Genomic DNA, 20,698 nt, shown 5'->3' with positions numbered 1-20,698 from the left:
CCACCCGCTTGGGTATAGGAAAAGCGTCGGGGTGCACCGGAACCTCTAGGAACTTGCCCATCTTGCATAATTTTTCTGGAATGACCAGGTTGTCACAATCATCCAGAGTAGATAACACCTCCTTAAGCAATGCGCGGAGATGTTCTAATTTAAATTTAAATGTCACAACGTCAGGTTCAGCCTGTTGGGAAATTTTTCCTGAATCTGAAATTTCCCCATCTGACAAAACCTCCCTCATGGCCCCTTCAGATTGGTGTGAGGGTATGACAGAACATTTATCATCAGCGCCCTCCTGCTCTTCAGTGTTTAAAACAGAGCAATCGTGCTTTCTCTGATATGCAGGCATTTTGGATAAAATATTTGCTATGGAGTTATCCATTACAGCCGTCAATTGTTGCATGGTAATAAGCATTGGCGCGCTAGAAGTACTAGGGGCCTCCTGCGTGGGCAAAACTGGTGTAGACACAGAAGGAGATGATGTAGAACCATGTCTACTCCCTTCATCTGATGAATCATCTTGGGCAACTTCATTATCTGTGACAGTACTGTCCTTACTTTGTTTGGACGCTTTGGCACAATTATCACATAATTTAGAAGGGGGAGACACATTGACTTTCATACATATAGAACATAGCTTATCTGAAGGCACAGACATGTTAAACAGGCTTAAACTTGTCAGTAAAACACAAAAACCGTTTTAAAACAAAACCGTTACTGTCTCTTTAAATTTTAAACAGAGCACACTTTATTACTGAATATGTGAAAAAATATGAAGGAATTGTTCAAAATTTACCAAAATTTCACCAGTGTCTTAAAGCATTAAAAGTATTGCACACCAATTTTCAGAGCTTTAACCCTTAAAATAACGAAACCGGAGCCAGTTACAGTTTTAACCCCTCTACAGTCCCAGCTACAGCCTTTGCTGCGACTTTACCAAGCCCAGAGGGGAATACGATACCAAATGACGCCTTCTAGGAACTTTTCCAACTATCTTCAGGTCCTCACACATGCATCTGCATGACTTGCTCTCAAAAACAACTGCGCAGTAATGGCGCGAAAATGAGGCTCAGCCTACAACTGGGAAGGCCCTTCCTGACTGGAAAAGGTGTCTAACATAGTGCCTGACGTTAAAAAACGTTCCCCAAGTTTATAAGTGTGAAATACCAGCATAAACATGTATAAAATGCCCAAATAAAGCAATCTATTTTGCCCATAAAAGTGTCTACCAGTTTTATAGCCCATATTAAGCCCTTTATTCTGCTTGAGACTAAGAAAATGGCTTACCGGTCCCCATGAGGGGAAAAGACAGCCTTCCAGCATTACACAGTCTTGTTAGAAATATGTCTAGTCATACCTTAAGCAGAAAAGTCTGCTAACTGTTTCCCCCAACTGAAGTTACTTCATCTCAACAGTCCTATGTGGAAACAGCAAAGGATTTTAGTTACTGTCTGCTAAAATCATCTTCCTCTCACAAACAGAATTCTTCATCTTTTTCTGTTTCAGAGTAAATAGTACATACCAGTACTATTTTAAAATAAACTCTTGATAGTAGAATAAAAAACTACAATTAAACACCACATACTCTTAACCATCTCCGTGGAGATGTTGCCTGTGCAACGGCAAAGAGAATGACTGGGGTGGGCGGAGCCTAGGAGGGACTATATGGCCAGCTTTGCTGGGACTCTTTGCCATTTCCTGTTGGGGAAGAGATATTCCCCCAAGGATGACGCCGTGGACCGGACACACCAATGTTGGAGAAATAAAACTGTTTGAAAAATACAGTGCGGGCCGTGGACTCGCTGTGTCAAGAAATAAATAAAATTTATCAGGTAAGCATAAATTTTCTTTTCTTTCTAATGACACAGTGAGTCCACGGATCATCATAATTAGTGTTGGGAACCAATACCCAAGCCAGAGGACACAGATAAGGGAGGGACAAGACAGTTAACCTAAACAGAAGGCACCACTGCTTGAAGAACCTTTCTCCCAACAGAAGCCTCTGCCGAAGCAAAAGTATCGAACTTATAAAATTTAGAAAAAGTGTGTAAAGATGACCAAGTGGCAGCTTTGCAAATCTGTTCCACAGAAGCTTAATTTTTGAAGGCCTAAGAAGAAGAAACAGCCCTTGTGGAATGAGCCGTGATTTTCTCAGGAGGCTGCTGTCCAGCAGTCTCATATGCCAAGCGAATAACACTCTTCAGCCAAAAAGAAAGTAGTTGTAGCTTTCTGACCCTTGCGCTTCCCAGAAAGAACAAACAATCAAAGAAGAAGACTGGCGAAAATCCTTAGTCGCCTGCAAATAATATTTCAACGCACGAACCACATCCAAGTTGTGCAACAAACGCTCTTTATGAGAAGAAGGGTTAGGACACAAAGAAGGAACAACGATTTCTTGATTAATATTCCTATCCGAAACCACTTTGGGAAGGAAACCTAAGGCAGTACGCAGGACCACCTTATCGGAATGAAAAATAACGTAAGGAGATTCACACTGCAATGCTGAGAGCTCGAAATTGCAACCAAAAATAAAACCTTCCAGGATAACTTCTTAATATCCAAAGAATGCATAGGTTCAAACGGAGCCTGCTGAAGAACTCTACTCAAAGAGAAACCTCTGGATTCACACCAACACAGATATTTACGCCATATCTTATAATAAATCCTCCTAGTCACCAGCTTACGAGCCTGAATCATGGTCTATGACAGACTCACTTGGATAATATCAAGCGTTCAATCCCCAAGCAGTCAGCTTCAGAGAAACAAGATTTTTATGAAGGAAGGGCCCCTGAAGTAGAAGGTCTTTCCTAAATGGAAGTCTCCAAGGTGGAAGAGATGACATCTACACTAGATCTGCATACCAGATTCGGCAAGGCCACACCGGTGCGATGAGAATCACCGACGCCCTCTCCTGTCTGATCCGAGCAATGACCTGAGGAAGGAGAGCGAACTGAGAAAAAAAACGTATGCTAGACTGAAATTCCAAGGAACTGACAGAGCATCTATCAGTACAGCCTGAGGATCCCTTTATCTCGACCCGTACCTTGGCATTCTGACAAGATGCCATGAGATCCAGCTCCGGCTGCCCCCACTTGAGAATCAAGCTGGAAAACACCTCCGGGTGAAGCTCCCACTCCCCCGGATGAAAGGTCTGTCTGCTCAGAAAATCCGCTTCCCAATTGTCCACCCCTGGAATGTGGATCGCAGACAGACAGCGGTTGTGGGTCTCTGTCCAATGAATAATCTTGGCTACCTCTGTCATAGGCAAGGAACTCGGAGTACCTCCCTGATGATGGATGTAAGCCACTGAAGTTATGTTGCCTGACTGAAACCTGATAAACTGGGCTGAAGCTAACTGAGGCCAGGCCACAAGAGCATTGATTGCCCTCAGCTCTAGGATGTTTATGGGGAGAGCCGACTCCTCCCGAGACCATAGCCCCAAACTGCTCCTCATACCAGCAGGCTGGCATCCGTGGTCACAATCACCCAGGTAGGCCTGCGGAAGCAGGTTCCCTTGAAGAGATGACCCTGAGACAACCACCATGGAAGAGATTCTCTTGCTGCCTGATCCAGATTTATTCGCGGAGACAGGTCCACATAATCCCCGTTCCATTGACTGAGCATCCATTACTGTAGAGGCCTGAGATGGAACAGAGCAAACGGTATGATGTCCATAGCCGACACCATCAGACCAATTACCTCCATACACTGAGCCACTGACAGCCGAGGGGAGGACTGAAGGGCAAGGCAAGAGTTGAAGATATTTTATTCTGGCCTCTGTCAGAAAAATTTTCATTGATAGGGAATCTATTATGGTTCCCAAGAACACCACCCTTGTAGCTGGAATCAAGGAACTTTTTCCCAAATTCACCTTCCATCCGTGAGAACGCAGAAAAGACAACATCTCTGTGTGGGAGTTTGCTTGTTGAAAAGATGGTGCCTGAACCAGAAAGTCGTCCAGATAGGGCGCCACAGCAAACCCCCGCAAACGGAGCACCACCAACAATACTCCCAGGACCTTTGAGAAAATTCTGGGACTCCCAAGTCGGAAAGATCCTGAAAACAAGGATGAAGGATGAAGGAAGGGCCCCTGAAGTAGAAGGTCCTTCCTCAATGGAAGTCTGCAAGGTGGAAGAGGAAACTCAGGGCACTGCATGTGTAGACGCTAAGGTTTGGGACGTTTGAGGAGAAAGCTGCGGCATATCTTGAACAGGAGACCAATGAACTGCATCCGCCTTAGCTAATGATGGCTCAGATTCAAATAGTCTATCCCTATAATGTAATGTTCTATCAATAAATGATAGATTTATATTTTTTGAGTTACCAGCTCCTACTGAGCACGTGCAAGAATTCACAGAATATACTTATATGCATTTGTGATTGGCTGTCACATAATACAAGAGATGAAGAAAGAGACAACTGAAATTTGTGAGAAAAAAAAATCTACTACTTATTTGAAGTTCAGACTAAGTGCTATTGTATTGACTTTTTATCATGAATTTGTTGTTTATACATATCTACTGTATTTACTAGTCAACTACAACTACAGTAGGATGGTTAACACTTACTATGTAATTGTTTCTTACCTGCAGCTCTCTTTAGAGCCATTTTCTTATTTTAACTTATTACAGAATCTGACTAAGATTTGCATTTTATACTGGGCTCTACCATCTTGTAGCTGGTGTATGGTTGCATCATGTGACAGAAGCACTGCACTTTCAGATCTGTGATGTTACCGGCTTTTTAACAGCTGTACCTTTCAGTTTAGCTCACACAGAGTTGAAGCGTTACATTTTTTTGCACAGTTTAAAAGTTACATAACAAATATAAGCTCTATGATGACGGCACTCAGTGTGGAGATGCAGAGCTTCACTAACTTATATTTGTAAGGGATAGAATAAGAAAATGACGGAACACAGCTGTAAACACAGGAGGAAAAAAATAGCAAGGTGTGTAGAAATCACGCTACTGTAGTTCTACTCAGCAGTTCCATGTCCCTTTGACAGTTCCCTCTAGAGATAAATCTTAAAGGGACAGTAAAGTCAAATTTTCATAATTCATACAGAGTGTGAGGCTAATTTACTTCTAATGCAAGAAGAATAGAGTTTTGTATAAAGATTGCTAAAATTGTCATGAATATAAAGAATAGAACTAAAGTTATCTGTATACAGGTACTACCCTTTGCTGAACATCCTTTCCAGAAGTGTAGGAAGTAAACCCTACTGTGTAAGGTCAAATGGACCAATAATTTACACTTTTACTAAAAAGGTTACAGAAGTCAAATGCATTTCTTATTGGTTAATACAGTTTTAGCATTTCCCTCAAGGGATATCAATGGGATATTAAACCCTAAATAAATTATATCATGCACACAAAAGAACATTAAAGATTTGAAATTTTCTATTTTGCTGACTTTTCTACTAATTTAACCCTTAAAATTATGAGCTTCCAAAATCCCACAAACTCCACACTGCTATATTCACTAGTAACTAATTTAAAGCTATCCCTAATTCACCTTAGCAGAGGAAACAAGATAAGGGAAACCTAGGTTACAACATTGTGACACCTGCTATGGAGACTAAAACTTTACACTAATGTCTTCAATATATAAATTAATATAATTTTAAAAGAATACATACAAATCCTATTCTCAGGCCAACTGAATATGCCATTTCTTATTTAGTTAGTGTTTTATGTACAATTAGACATGTTTTTTGCAAAGCCAGAGCAGTTTAGGGGTACACCTATTGAACTAATGGAATCAAGGTGCCTGGTCTCTACTGTGGCTAAATTGTGTAGAAAAGCAATAGAAAAAGGAAGGGCCTTCATCTCACCTAGCATGTTTGAGGACTCAATGAGGTTGGTGTCCAGATCTGTCCAGTAAAGCCTCCTCTCAGCGTAATCTATTGTCAGCCCATTGGCACGTCCTACATTGGGCACCAATGTGCTGCGCTCAGATCCATCCATGGCTGCTCTGTCTATTTTGGGCTTCCCACCCCATTCAGTCCAGTACATAAATCTGCAATAAAAACACAAATTCAGATTATACCCTTATTAATAAAATAAAGATTTGGGCACAAACAGAAGGCAACAGAGAAATGTAAAAATATGAAGCCTCCTGTAATCTGTAAAAGAAACTACTTGGTATAGTTGAAAAAGAAAAGAAAAACTATTCATAAACTCTTACACATCCCCTTTAAATACTGCAGTTCACCTTGACATTTGACCTAGAAAAAGTTTTAAATATACTGTATGCTCAAAACCAATAAAGCTGGTTCCATTAAAGGCCTACTACATACATTTATTGAGCTCATATAAAAGATTTGAAGAATTATATAGAAAGTATGAGTTTGTGCATAAAATATGCTGGGACTGAAAAAGTTTCTTGGAATCCTCTCACATCAACTTCACTGCCAATCCCAAATGTTTAAATCGGTTATTTAAAATGGCTAGTTTTTATAGTGTTACAATGTTTTTTGCATGACAGATCATAACACCACAAAAGTTACTTGTTAGTATAGAACAAGTATATACTTGCAAATACTGCTCCACCATTCTGTAATCTAACAATGGGGGTTTGGTTTTGAACTTTATGGAATGAAGAAAAAAAAAAAAAAAAGACAAATAACATTCCTGGGTGGATGGACAAAGAAACGCTATTAACTTAAAAACCACGGGAGGGTGGTGATGTAGATTTACTATACTGCAGATTAAACCTAAAACTACAGTACTGTATATAGTATTTAATGAGCAAAATGTAAAAAGTTTAAAATCTAGATTTATATTACAACCGTAAAACATGATGGCAGGAATGACTTTATGAAACCACAAATCTTGCTTCTTGGCACAGGTACTCACCCCTCTGCTGGATCAAGAGCAAGGGCACGTGGGCTGTCTAGATCTTTCCACACAAGAACCTGTCTGTGTTGTCCATCCAGCTTTGACACTTCAATCCGATTGGTTCCAGTATCTGCCCAGTAGAGATTTTTTCCCAACCAATCCACTGCCATTCCCTCTGGATAATCCAAGCCAAACTGCACAACATGTTCCAGGGCACTGCCATTCATAAATGCTCTGCTTATGGTCTGCAAAGAAACAATGTAAGCACCACATTCCTAAAGCTACTTAAAGGGACATTAAACACAAATAATTGACAGAATGATGTATTCAGTTTAAAGATTAGCCAGAGAATAATATACATTTATTTTTCTTAAAAATGCTATTAGTTTAAATATTGAAACAATAAGGGTACATTTTTAATGTCTCTAAAAGCATTGGGTGCTGCCATATTGTAACTTAGGTTTCGTTTTCTGCTATAGCCAATTAGGGACAGTTATAAATGGCTTGCTGGAGTGTGCAACCAATGGCTGTGTGGAATACAGCTGCGTCTGCACTTCCACTTTTAACAGTAATTTTGGAAGCCAACAATATTCAGAATTAAATTATAGGAAAAGGATACAAAATAAAATAATGAAAGTATATTGCAAAGTTATTTACTGTTGGGAAAACTATACCCAAGCTCCAGAGGACACTGAATAAATAGCGTGAGGGAACAAAAAAAAAAAAAAAGAGGAGGCGGACCCTTTTCTGAGAGCACCACTGCTTGCAAAACTTTCCTCCCAAAAGCCGATTCAGCCAAAGCAAACATCAAATTTGTAAAATTTAGAAAAAGTGTGTAAAGAGGACCAGGTAGTCGCCTTACAAATCTGATCCATTGATGCTTCGTTCTTAAAAGCCTAAGAGGAAGCCACTGCTCTAGTGGAATGAGCTGTTACCCTCTCAGGTGGCTATCATCCCACTGTCTCATAAGCTAAGCGGATGACACTCCTCAACCAGAAAGATAGAGAAGTCGTAGTAGCCTTCTGCCCCTTACACTTCCCTGTATAGATGACGAACAAAGAGGAAGATTGTATGAATTGCTTAATAGCCTGAAGATAGAACTTTAAGGCACAAACCATATCTAGATTGTGAAGCAAACATTCCTTCCCTGGAGGAGGATTAGGACACAAGGAAGGAATCATTTCTTGATTAATGTTACGATTCAACACCGCCTTAGGGAGGAACCCTAGTTTATTACGTAAAACTGCCTTATCCACATGAAAAACCAGATAAGGGGGGTCACATTTCAAAACAGAAATCTCAGAAACCCTGCACTCAGATGCAATAGCCAACAAAAAAAGAACCTTCCAAAATAATTTAATGTCAACAGTATGCATAGGCTCAAACAGAGCCTGCTGCAAAACACGAACAACAAGATTTAGGCTCCAGGGCGGAGCCCCAGATCTAAAAAGGTCTGATCCTAGCCAGAGCCTTAACAAAGGACTGCACATCCGGAAGCTCGGCCAATCTTTTGTGCAGTAAAACCAAAAGGGCCAATATCTGTCCCTTCAGGGAACTAGCAGATAAACTCTTCTCCAGTCCATCCTGGAGAAAAGCTAAACTTCTGGCAACCTTAACCTTATGGTTAATAATGGGAGGGACAGAGAAGAGGATAAAGAAGGGGTTAAATAGCACTCTTTCCTAACAAATGGTAATCTAAAGCTGCTAATACGCAACTAAATAATAAGTAATAACTTAAATATGCTGGTCAAGCCAGCTAAGAGAGAAATTGTAAAGTTGCTGTAAACATAAAAAGCTAAATATACCTAGAATTACAATATAACCTTTATTGGTATTCAATAAAAGAGTGAGGGCGGAAAATAATCGCCAACAAGTACCCCCTGTGAGTTACACCAAATTACAAAACCACCAAATAATTAAAACTAGAATGCTGGAAGCTGCTCCCCTGTGTTCCTAGCCGATAGCAGGAATCGTCGGCATCATGTGCAAGGAGCAGCTAAGAACAGCGTACTAGATTAAAACTTAAATTGAAGTCTAAACAATAGCAAAACTCCAAAAAGAAAGGTGTTATGTACACAAACGCGTTTCGGCTCTCACTTCTGAGCCTCTCTCAATGTGACAATTTGGGTAATGTTTGACAAGACGAGTGTCTCTACCCGCTCCTTTTTAAACCCTATAGGTAACGTCCTTCCACCAATCATTAGCGGTTCACAGTACATGCCTTCTGATCTTCCAATCCTTGGTTATGTTTACCAATGACTAATGTGGGATGGCGGTGTGTGATCGTTGTATCGTATAACATGATCTTCTAACGTAATACATCTTACACATTCTGATGATAATATATATTATAGTTACAAAGTAATTACTCTTGTATGGAAGTACCTGTATGTACTGTTAACATAAATTGGTTGAAAAACCACAAAGGGAGGAACGAAGAGGAAAGTCATGAGCAGGTTTATGAATGAAACTTATGTGCACTTATTAATGAGTTAGTTGCCATTCATTCATTGCCGGCCTATAAATAATCCCATATTGTGTGTATACTCATATACATCATAATAAGTAGGTTTGCATATCAAGGCAATGTAGTAAAATGAATGAAATCAAAACTGAATATGGTGTCTACGGGATATATTTACAAAATACACTGTGAATGTTACCATTACATGATCTTAATTTTTCATATAATATATCCCAGCACAACATATCACTTCACATTAAGGTTAAATATCTAAATTCATTATTAATAACCTCATATTGTGTAAGATTAATCGTTTCAATAACTCTGGGTGCACATATTACTATTGGATAAAAAAAACTGGAAGTTGATTGTTAAGCCATACAGTAATAAAAAAAGTGGTGTAAAACACATTACAGAGATGTAAAGTATCAGTAACATACTATTATCACACTGTATCTTGTGAAATCATATAGGAAGTGTTACATTGTGTTACATTGTGTTAATCAAGTTCACAAGTTCTCTTCCTTCAATATAATTCTTGGTCAGTGTAATGGATGAATCAATAATACTGTAATGGAAATATATATATGGTAAAGTACAATAAGTCAACTAATAGGTTGACTATGTTCACACAGTTTTTATAGAAAACAGAATTTATGTTTACCTGATAAATTACTTTCTCCAACGGTGTGTCCGGTCCACGGCGTCATCCTTACTTGTGGGGATATTCTCTTCCCCAACAGGAAATGGCAAAGAGCCCAGCAAAGCTGGTCACATGATCCCTCCTAGGCTCCGCCTACCCCAGTCATTCGACCGACGTTAAGGAGGAATATTTGCATAGGAGAAACCATATGATACCGTGGTGACTGTAGTTAAAGAAAATAAATTATCAGACCTGATTAAAAAACCAGGGCGGGCCGTGGACCGGACACACCGTTGGAGAAAGTAATTTATCAGGTAAACATAAATTCTGTTTTCTCCAACATAGGTGTGTCCGGTCCACGGCGTCATCCTTACTTGTGGGAACCAATACCAAAGCTTTAGGACACGGATGAAGGGAGGGAGCAAATCAGGTCACCTAAATGGAAGGCACCACGGCTTGCAAAACCTTTCTCCCAAAAACAGCCTCAGAAGAAGCAAAAGTATCAAACTTGTAAAATTTGGTAAAAGTGTGCAGTGAAGACCAAGTCGCTGCCCTACATATCTGATCAACAGAAGCCTCGTTCTTGAAGGCCCATGTGGAAGCCACAGCCCTAGTGGAATGAGCTGTGATTCTTTCAGGAGGCTGCCGTCCGGCAGTCTCGTAAGCCAATCTGATGATGCTTTTAATCCAAAAAGAGAGAGAGGTAGAAGTTGCTTTTTGACCTCTCCTTTTACCAGAATAAACAACAAACAAGGAAGATGTTTGTCTAAAATCCTTTGTAGCATCTAAATAGAATTTTAGAGCGCGAACAACATCCAAATTGTGCAACAAACGTTCCTTCTTCGAAACTGGTTTCGGACACAAAGAAGGCACGACTATCTCCTGGTTAATGTTTTTGTTAGAAACAACTTTTGGAAGAAAACCAGGTTTAGTACGTAAAACCACCTTATCTGCATGGAACACCAGATAAGGAGGAGAACACTGCAGAGCAGATAATTCTGAAACTCTTCTGGCAGAAGAAATTGCAACCAAAAACAAAACTTTCCAAGATAATAACTTAATATCAACGGAATGTAAGGGTTCAAACGGAACCCCCTGAAGAACTGAAAGAACTAAGTTGAGACTCCAAGGGGGAGTCAAAGGTTTGTAAACAGGCTTAATTCTAACCAGAGCCTGAACAAAGGCTTGAACATCTGGCACAGCTGCCAGCTTTTTGTGGAGTAACACAGACAAGGCAGAAATCTGTCCCTTCAAGGAACTTGCAGATAATCCTTTCTCCAATCCTTCTTGAAGAAAGGATAGAATCTTAGGAATCTTTACCTTGTCCCAAGGGAATCCTTTAGATTCACACCAACAGATATATTTTTTCCATATTTTGTGGTAAATTTTTCTAGTTACAGGCTTTCTGGCCTGAACAAGAGTATCAATAACAGAATCTGAGAACCCTCGTTTTGATAAGATCAAGCGTTCAATCTCCAAGCAGTCAGCTGGAGTGAGACCAGATTCGGATGTTCGAACGGACCTTGAACAAGAAGGTCTCGTCTCAAAGGTAGCTTCCATGGTGGAGCCGATGACATATTCACCAGATCTGCATACCAAGTCCTGCGTGGCCACGCAGGAGCTATCAAGATCACCGACGCCCTCTCCTGATGGATCCTGGCTACCAGCCTGGGGATGAGAGGAAACGGCGGGAATACATAAGCTAGTTTGAAGGTCCAAGGTGCTACTAGTGCATCTACTAGAGTCGCCTTGGGATCCCTGGATCTGGACCCGTAGCAAGGAACCTTGAAGTTCTGACGAGAGGCCATCAGATCCATGTCTGGAATGCCCCACAGTTGAGTAATTTGGGCAAAGATTTCCGGATGGAGTTCCCACTCCCCCGGATGTAATGTCTGACGACTCAGAAAATCCGCTTCCCAATTTTCCACTCCTGGGATGTGGATTGCAGACAGGTGGCAGGAGTGAGTCTCCGCCCATTGAATGATTTTGGTCACTTCTTCCATCGCCAGGGAACTCCTTGTTCCCCCCTGATGGTTGATGTACGCAACAGTCGTCATGTTGTCTGATTGAAACCGTATGAACTTGGCCTTCGCTAGCTGAGGCCAAGCCTTGAGAGCATTGAATATCGCTCTCAGTTCCAGAATATTTATCGGTAGAAGAGATTCTTCCCGAGACCAAAGACCCTGAGCTTTCAGGGATCCCCAGACCGCGCCCCAGCCCATCAGACTGGCGTCGGTCGTGACAATGACCCACTCTGGTCTGCGGAAGGTCATCCCTTGTGACAGGTTGTCCAGGGACAGCCACCAACGGAGTGAGTCTCTGGTCCTCTGATTTACTTGTATCTTCGGAGACAAGTCTGTATAGTCCCCATTCCACTGACTGAGCATGCACAGTTGTAATGGTCTTAGATGAATGCGCGCAAAAGGAACTATGTCCATTGCCGCTACCATCAAACCTATTACTTCCATGCACTGCGCTATGGAAGGAAGAGGAACGGAATGAAGTGTCCGACAAGAGTTTAGAAGTTTTGTTTTTCTGGCCTCTGTCAGAAAAATCCTCATTTCTAAGGAGTCTATTATTGTTCCCAAGAAGGGAACCCTTGTCAACGGAGATAGAGAACTCTTTTCCACGTTCACTTTCCATCCGTGAGATCTGAGAAAGGCCAGGACTATGTCCGTGTGAGCCTTTGCTTGAGGAAGGGACGACGCTTGAATCAGAATGTCGTCCAAGTAAGGTACTACTGCAATGCCCCTTGGTCTTAGCACCGCTAGAAGGGACCCTAGTACCTTTGTGAAAATCCTTGGAGCAGTGGCTAATCCGAAAGGAAGCGCCACGAACTGGTAATGCTTGTCCAGGAATGCGAACCTTAGGAACCGATGATGTTCCTTGTGGATAGGAATATGTAGATACGCATCCTTTAAATCCACCGTGGTCATGAATTGACCTTCCTGGATGGAAGGAAGAATTGTTCGAATGGTTTCCATTTTGAACGATGGAACCTTGAGAAACTTGTTTAAGATCTTGAGATCTAAGATTGGTCTGAACGTTCCCTCTTTTTTGGGAACTATGAACAGATTGGAGTAGAACCCCATCCCTTGTTCTCCTAATGGAACAGGATGAATCACTCCCATTTTTAACAGGTCTTCTACACAATGTAAGAATGCCTGTCTTTTTATGTGGTCCGAAGACAATTGAGACCTGTGGAACCTCCCCCTTGGGGGAAGCCCCTTGAATTCCAGAAGATAACCTTGGGAGACTATTTCTAGTGCCCAAGGATCCAGAACATCTCTTGCCCAAGCCTGAGCGAAGAGAGAGAGTCTGCCCCCCACCAGATCCGGTCCCGGATCGGGGGCCAACATTTCATGCTGTCTTGGTAGCAGTGGCAGGTTTCTTGGCCTGCTTTCCCTTGTTCCAGCCTTGCATTGGTCTCCAGGCTGGCTTGGCTTGAGAAGCATTACCCTCTTGCTTAGAGGACGTAGCACTTGGGGCTGGTCCGTTTCTACGAAAGGGACGAAAATTAGGTTTATTTTTGGCCTTGAAAGACCTATCCTGAGGAAGGGCGTGGCCCTTACCCCCAGTGATATCAGAGATAATCTCTTTCAAGTCAGGGCCAAACAGCGTTTTCCCCTTGAAAGGAATGTTAAGGAGTTTGTTCTTGGAAGACGCATCAGCTGACCAAGATTTCAACCAAAGCGCTCTGCGCGCCACAATAGCAAACCCAGAATTCTTTGCCGCTAACCTAGCCAATTGCAAAGTGGCGTCTAGGGTGAAAGAATTAGCCAATTTGAGCACGGATTCTGTCCATAATCTCCTCATAAGGAGGAGAATCACTATCGATCGCCTTTACTAGCTCATCGAACCAGAAACACGCGGCTGTAGTGACAGGGACAATGCATGAAATTGGTTGTAGAAGGTAACCCTGCTGAACAAACATCTTTTTAAGCAAACCTTCTAATTTTTTATCCATAGGATCTTTGAAAGCACAACTATCTTCTATGGGTATAGTGGTGCGTTTGTTTAAAGTAGAAACCGCTCCCTCAACCTTGGGGACTGTCTGCCATAAGTCCTTTCTGGGGTCGACCATAGGAAACAATTTTTTAAATATGGGGGGAGGGACGAAAGGTATACCGGGCCTTTCCCATTCTTTATTTACAATGTCCGCCACCCGCTTGGGTATAGGAAAAGCTTCTGGGAGCCCCGGGACCTCTAGGAACTTGTCCATTTTACATAGTTTCTCTGGGATGATCAAATTCTCACAATCATCCAGAGTGGATAATACCTCCTTAAGCAGAGCGCGGAGATGTTCCAACTTAAATTTAAATGTAATCACATCGGGTTCAGCTTGTTGAGAAATTTTCCCTGAATCTGAAATTTCTCCCTCAGACAAAACCTCCCTGGCCCCCTCAGACTGGTGTAGGGGCATTTCAGAACCATTATCATCAGCGTCCTCATGCTCTTCAGTATCTAAAACAGAGCAGTCGCGCTTACGCTGATAAGTGGGCATTTTGGCTAAAATGTTTTTGATAGAATTATCCATTACAGCCGTTAATTGTTGCATAGTAAGGAGTATTGGCGCGCTAGATGTACTAGGGGCCTCCTGAGTGGGCAAGACTCGTGTAGACGAAGGAGGGAATGATGCAGTACCATGCTTACTCCCCTCACTTGAGGAATCATCTTGGGCATCATTTTCAGTGTCACATAAATCACATTTATTTAAATGAGAAGGAACCCTGGCTTCCCCACATTCAGAACACAGTCTATCTGGTAGTTCAGACATGTTAAACAGGCATAAACTTGATAACAAAGTACAAAAAACGTTTTAAAATAAAACCGTTACTGTCACTTTAAATTTTAAACTGAACACACTTTATTACTGCAATTGCGAAAAAGTATGAAGGAATTGTTCACCAAAATTTCACCACAGTGTCTTAAAGCCTTAAAAGTATTGCACACCAAATTTGGAAGCTTTAACCCTTAAAATAACGGAACCGGAGCCGTTTTTAACTTTAACCCCTTTACAGTCCCTGGTATCTGCTTTGCTGAGACCCAACCAAGCCCAAAGGGGAATACGATACCAAATGACGCCTTCAGAAAGTCTTTTCTATGTATCAGAGCTCCTCACACATGCGACTGCATGTCATGCCTCTCAAAAACAAGTGCGCAATACCGGCGCGAAAATGAGGCTCTGCCTATGATTAGGGAAAGCCCCTAAAGAATAAGGTGTCTAAAACAGTGCCTGCCGATATTATTTTACCAAAATACCCAGATTAAATGATTCCTCAAGGCTAAATATGTGTAATATATGAATCGATTTAGCCCAGAAAATGTCTACAGTCTTAATAAGCCCTTGTGAAGCCCTTATTTACTGTCTGAATAAAAATGGCTTACCGGATCCCATAGGGAAAATGACAGCTTCCAGCATTACATCGTCTTGTTAGAATGTGTCATACCTCAAGCAGCAAAAGACTGCTCACTGTTCCCCCAACTGAAGTTAATTCCTCTCAACAGTCCTGTGTGGAACAGCCATGGATTTTAGTAACGGTTGCTAAAATCATTTTCCTCTTACAAACAGAAATCTTCATCTCTTTTCTGTTTCAGAGTAAATAGTACATACCAGCACTATTTTAAAATAACAAACTCTTGATTGAATAATAAAAACTACAGTTAAACACTAAAAAACTCTAAGCCATCTCCGTGGAGATGTTGCCTGTACAACGGCAAAGAGAATGACTGGGGTAGGCGGAGCCTAGGAGGGATCATGTGACCAGCTTTGCTGGGCTCTTTGCCATTTCCTGTTGGGGAAGAGAATATCCCCACAAGTAAGGATGACGCCGTGGACCGGACACACCTATGTTGGAGAAATACCCCAAAAATATTTTCATTCCTGCCATATGGCATCACAGTATTAAGATTAAAGGGACACTGAAACCAAATTTTTTCTTTCATGATTCAGATAGAGCATGCACATTTAAGCAACTTTCTAATTTACTCCCATTATCAATTTCTTAGTTCTCTTGCTTTCTTTGTTTGAAAAATAAGGCATCTAAGCTATTTGTTTGGTTCAGGACCATGGAAAGCACTTGTTTATTGGTGGGTGAATTAATCCACCAATCAGCAAGAACACAGTGTGTTCACCAAAAATGGGCCGACATCTAAACTTACATTCTTGCATTTCAAATAAAGATACCAAGAGAATGAATACAATTTTATAATAGGAGTAAATTAGAAAGTTGCTTAAAATTGCATGCTCTAACTGAATCACAAATGAAAAAATTTGGGTTCAGTGTCCCTTTAAAAATCCATTGTACTTTTTTTTTTTTTTAATAATGCCTGTTCAGTAACATTGGTAAGAAATAAACAGAACGGGTTGGTATTAAGCAGTGTGACAAATTCTAGGAGTAGTTCATTTGGACCATCCCAAATAAAGAAAATATCCTCTATATACCTGGACCAGTGTGTAATGTGTGTGGTATATTGTACCTTAGATTAATGGAATACAATAGTTTATTCCCACCAGCACAGGTATATGTTCGCGTACGTTGGGGCGCACAATGTCCCCATAGCTGTTCCGCATGTTTGTAAATAAAATCTACCATCAAAAACAAAATAGTGTTGTAAAATGAATTCTAGAAGGTCCACAATGAATTCTTCAATTTCATCTGACATAGATTCATTCTTTTGTAGGTAGTGGGACACTGCTTTACAACCCCACTCTCTGTCGATGCTTGTATATAGTTACTCGACATCGCATGTCACCAAAATAGAGTCAGGGGTTAGTATGATATTCTCAATTGTATTTAACACGTGCATAATGTCTTGTGTATGGGATGGTAAAGCCTCAACAATGTATCTTAGTATGGCGTCCACATACTTGCTAGCCTTCTCTGTTAAAGACCAATACCAGAGACTATTGGTCTACCTGGTGGATTAAACAGATTTTTGTGTATCTTGAGTAGCAAGTACAGGGTAGCAACTTTAGCTTGTGTCATTTCTAAGAATTTAAACTCCTTTTTATCAATAAGGCCTCCAGATAGGGCGGAGCTAATTAAAGAAATGTACTTCTTCAGAAATGTTTCTGTTGGGTTACTGTTAAGTTGTTTTTTGGCTTCCTGTATATACATGGTAGCTGGCCAAATAATATTGCCACCTTTGTCGCTCTGTTTGATTTAGACATCTGTCCACTGAGTAAGTAATCAGCTCAGATAAGGAATTGCATTAATAAGATGCTGTGCTTGCAACCATAGCAATACTAGCAGCAGGTTGCCATTGTAAACCCTGATGAATATACATTTTCTTTAAATAAGCATCAAGCTTCTTATCCATAGGATCCTTAAAAGAACAACTATCCTCTATAGGAATCGTGGTTCTTTTGGCCAGAGTAGAAATAGCTCCTTCCCTCTTAGGCACAGTGCGCCCCTCAGCTAGCTGTGGTGCCCTACCATAACCTTCAGAAGCTGCACAAATTTAGGACTCTCCAATCGTCCAGACGATATGACCACAGCTGCAACTGAAGAAAGCTCACAGAAAATGGACACCGCTCCGCATTAAGGAAGAGCGGGAAGTCACGTGAGCGGCAGCAAAAGTATCTACGCAACAGAGTAAAAGCGTGCGTTTCTGGAGAAAAGCCTCTGAAGAAAAAACGGAAAGTAACCATTTATATTATTCCCAAGAATGTTTAAAACACTAAATCCCAACAGAGATCCTCTTAGCTTACTGCAATAAATATCTTATAGCCGTAAAGGTCAGGGGTACCATCCCATAAAAAAATAAGGGAAGCCATTAACCCCTTAGTCTCTCTTACATACAAAAAGCTGCCCCAAATGAAACAAAGACTGCATCATATGTTAACAAAAGCCAGAAAACTGACACCCCCATTTGGTTTATTAAATATAAATGCTAATGGAGAATAAACACTAAAAAATGCTTTGCTGTCTCATTTATGTGATGATTATTTGCAGGTCCTGAAAAGGGGCAGGGTAGTGTAAAATATTGCATTTTTGTGTTCTTTGAGTAATGACTACTTGGTAATATATTAGAAAAATACCCCCCAAAAAAACTTCAAATACATCTGAAGGCAGTTTTGTGGTTTCACACCATCAAATATCATTATACTTTGACATTACACACCTTTAGACTAATGTCTGTCCAGTAGATCCTGTTATCGGTTACATCAAAATCTAGTGCAGATGCCTCCTTCACTCCAGTTAAAGGGATAGCAACATTGTTATTGTTGGTTTCCAAAGAGATGCGACGGATATCGGCTCTGCGAGAGAAGAGGAGGAAGGCCTCAGGAACAATGCAGGTCTTCATATCATTGATTAACTCCAAGCCAATAGGGCAAGCACAACGTGGCCCCTGTGGCCGGTAAAGACAAAGGTGACTGCAGCCTGCATTGTTATCAGCACATGCATTGGTCCCTATGAAGAAGAAAAAAAGTAAACAAAACAAAAACAAATATATTTTAGGATACTTTGTAATGTCTAATTACTTGTGCACAATACCAAACTAATTGGACTGTTGCTGGAAACACAAGAATAAAAACTGAAATTAAGAAAAGAGAAATGGCTACAGAATATTAGCTATCATTTTATCCTACAATAAAACACTGCGCTTTTAAACCCCCTCCAACAATAACTCTAGTTAATACACAAACCTGAAAGGACATGAATATTGGTAGCCTTTAATCCCATCAAATCAGGAAGTTGGTCTATAATAACCTCCCGCTCAGCTGTGCGTTTGTGGACTCTCTCAATGCTACGTCTTTGCCAATCTGTCCAGTACACATAATCACCAAGCAACGTGAAACCAAATATATGAGGCAGTTTGTCTTCCACTAGTACTCTTCTGCCAGCTCCTTCCGTTGTCATGACCTGTTAAATGTAATTTCAGATAATTCACTTTAAATCTGTAAAACAGAATAGGTTCACTTAAATAGACCTTAAAATAGTTATATTATATTTTTGCATTGATCGATTTTCAAAGGGACAGTAAACACTATAGAACATATCAGCCAAGTCTAAACTCCACCCACCAGTTTCCTTATCTGGAGGAGCCAAACTGGGCTCCAGTCTGCAGCTGACAAGGCTAGCCATAATTATGCTCGTTTCAAGTGCATTGATTACAGTTCGTATCTATCAAAGCCAATTAGAGAATTGAATGCAACAGGGATAGCATTGAGTAGTCTAATGTCCCTTTACAAAAGCACACTGCAAAGTCAAATTAAACTTTCATAATTCATATAGAGCAAGCAGTTTTAAGAGACTTTGCAGTCTTAATAGGCACACTGAGACAAGACACTACTGAGCATGTGCAAAAGTTCAGTGGGTACATATGACTTATTGGTTGATGGCTGTTACATGATAGAAAAGCTCAAAAGGGGGGAAAAAAGTATGCTCCTTTAAAACTCAGTAATTTTTTTTTTTTTATTATACACTTATTGATAATGCAATAGGTGGCTGTACCTATATGCCTCTAGTAATTGGCTCACTCGATGTCTTTAACTAGCTCCCAGTAGCGCACTGCTGCTCGCTTCTTCAACAAAGAATACAATGAGAATGAAACAAATTTGCTAATAAATTGGAAAGTTCTTTAAAAATGTATACTCCATGTAAATCATTAAAAGTATGTTACTGTAATATTGGGGATGCCCAACATTATCTTACACAAACCATTCCTTAGCAATTTAAACATTCCAGTGATTTTCTGCAACACCAAAATGCCACAAGAGAGCATACAGGTTATAGCAAGACCCCATATTTTGCCTCCAAAATGCAGCTTCAAGAGAAACTCAGAAACACAATCAATTAAATCTCTAGTGGTTTCTCTCTTGAAACCACTCAAGTGTTGAGTTTCACATTCTCAATCAAAAACTAAACACTACGAAACCAAAGCCTAAAACAGGAAATGTGTGGCTTTAACCACATCCACCACTTTTACCAGTCTAAAAACTGGCATGGGCAGACTAGACAGCAGTGTAGAGGCACTCAAGGGTGGCCTATATTTAAAGAGAAAATTAAATACAAGAATTAGAATTCAAAACAAAACTTTGTGCTTATTGCTTTCTAACCCCTGTAACTAGAAAGACTTGTTTCAATTCAAGAAAACACAAACTTTAATAGCATACAAGAATAAGAAGGCATATCGAGTGTGTCCACTTTTCCTACTACAGCACAAGCTTAAATTCTTACGATAACCTTACGTGTATCCCAGGCATTCTTACTTACAAATAGCCTTCAAAATGACCCACACCAATTGTTAATATAGTAATATTAGCTACAAACAAGTAATAGGTCTCAAAGCTAATGGAAAACACACATGCCAGCAAACTATGGCAGTAAGGTCAAAAAAGAAAAAACATTTGCAAACCAACATATATTGGGATAAAGATTTTAACTGCAATTTAAATGCACTGTTGTGTACTTAAAGGGACAGTCTAGTCAAAATTAAACTTTCATTATTCAGATAGAACTTTTAATCAACTTTCCAATTTACTTTGTTCTCTTGGTATTCTTAGTTGAAACTAAACCTAGGCAGGCTCATATGCTAATTTCTAAGCCCTTGAGGGCTTCCTCTAATCACATGCTTTTAAAATTGCTTTTCACTGAAAGTACATGTTGGCCATATAGATAACACTGTGTTAAAGCCCGGGGAGTTATTTAAGATTTAGCACAACACAATGCTAAATGCAAGTCAATAGATAATAAACAGTCAGTCATGTGCTCAGGGGGCTGGAAGAAGGTTCTTAGATACAAGGT

At 40.4% G+C, this 20,698-nt stretch overlaps 1 protein-coding gene across 1 annotated transcript in view; it reads right to left on the bottom strand.

The window, feature by feature from the left end:
- The window catches only part of LRP6 (LDL receptor related protein 6), a 473,927-nt gene that overhangs the window by 198,968 nt on the left and 254,261 nt on the right, over positions 1–20,698 (bottom strand). The window contains exons 8-11 of the mRNA XM_053718916.1: positions 18,598–18,814; positions 18,072–18,361; positions 6,856–7,082; positions 5,832–6,016 (exon numbers count right to left, since the gene is read on the bottom strand). Of these exons, the coding sequence (XP_053574891.1) occupies positions 5,832–6,016; positions 6,856–7,082; positions 18,072–18,361; positions 18,598–18,814 (919 nt within the window). The remainder of the gene's footprint in view (positions 1–5,831; positions 6,017–6,855; positions 7,083–18,071; positions 18,362–18,597; positions 18,815–20,698) is intronic.

Source organism: Bombina bombina, chromosome 6 (assembly GCF_027579735.1).
Source record: "Bombina bombina isolate aBomBom1 chromosome 6, aBomBom1.pri, whole genome shotgun sequence".
Lineage (NCBI taxonomy): Eukaryota > Metazoa > Chordata > Amphibia > Anura > Bombinatoridae > Bombina > Bombina bombina.
Note: the sequence above shows the minus strand (reverse complement) of the source record. Positions and strands in the feature narration are given on the sequence as shown.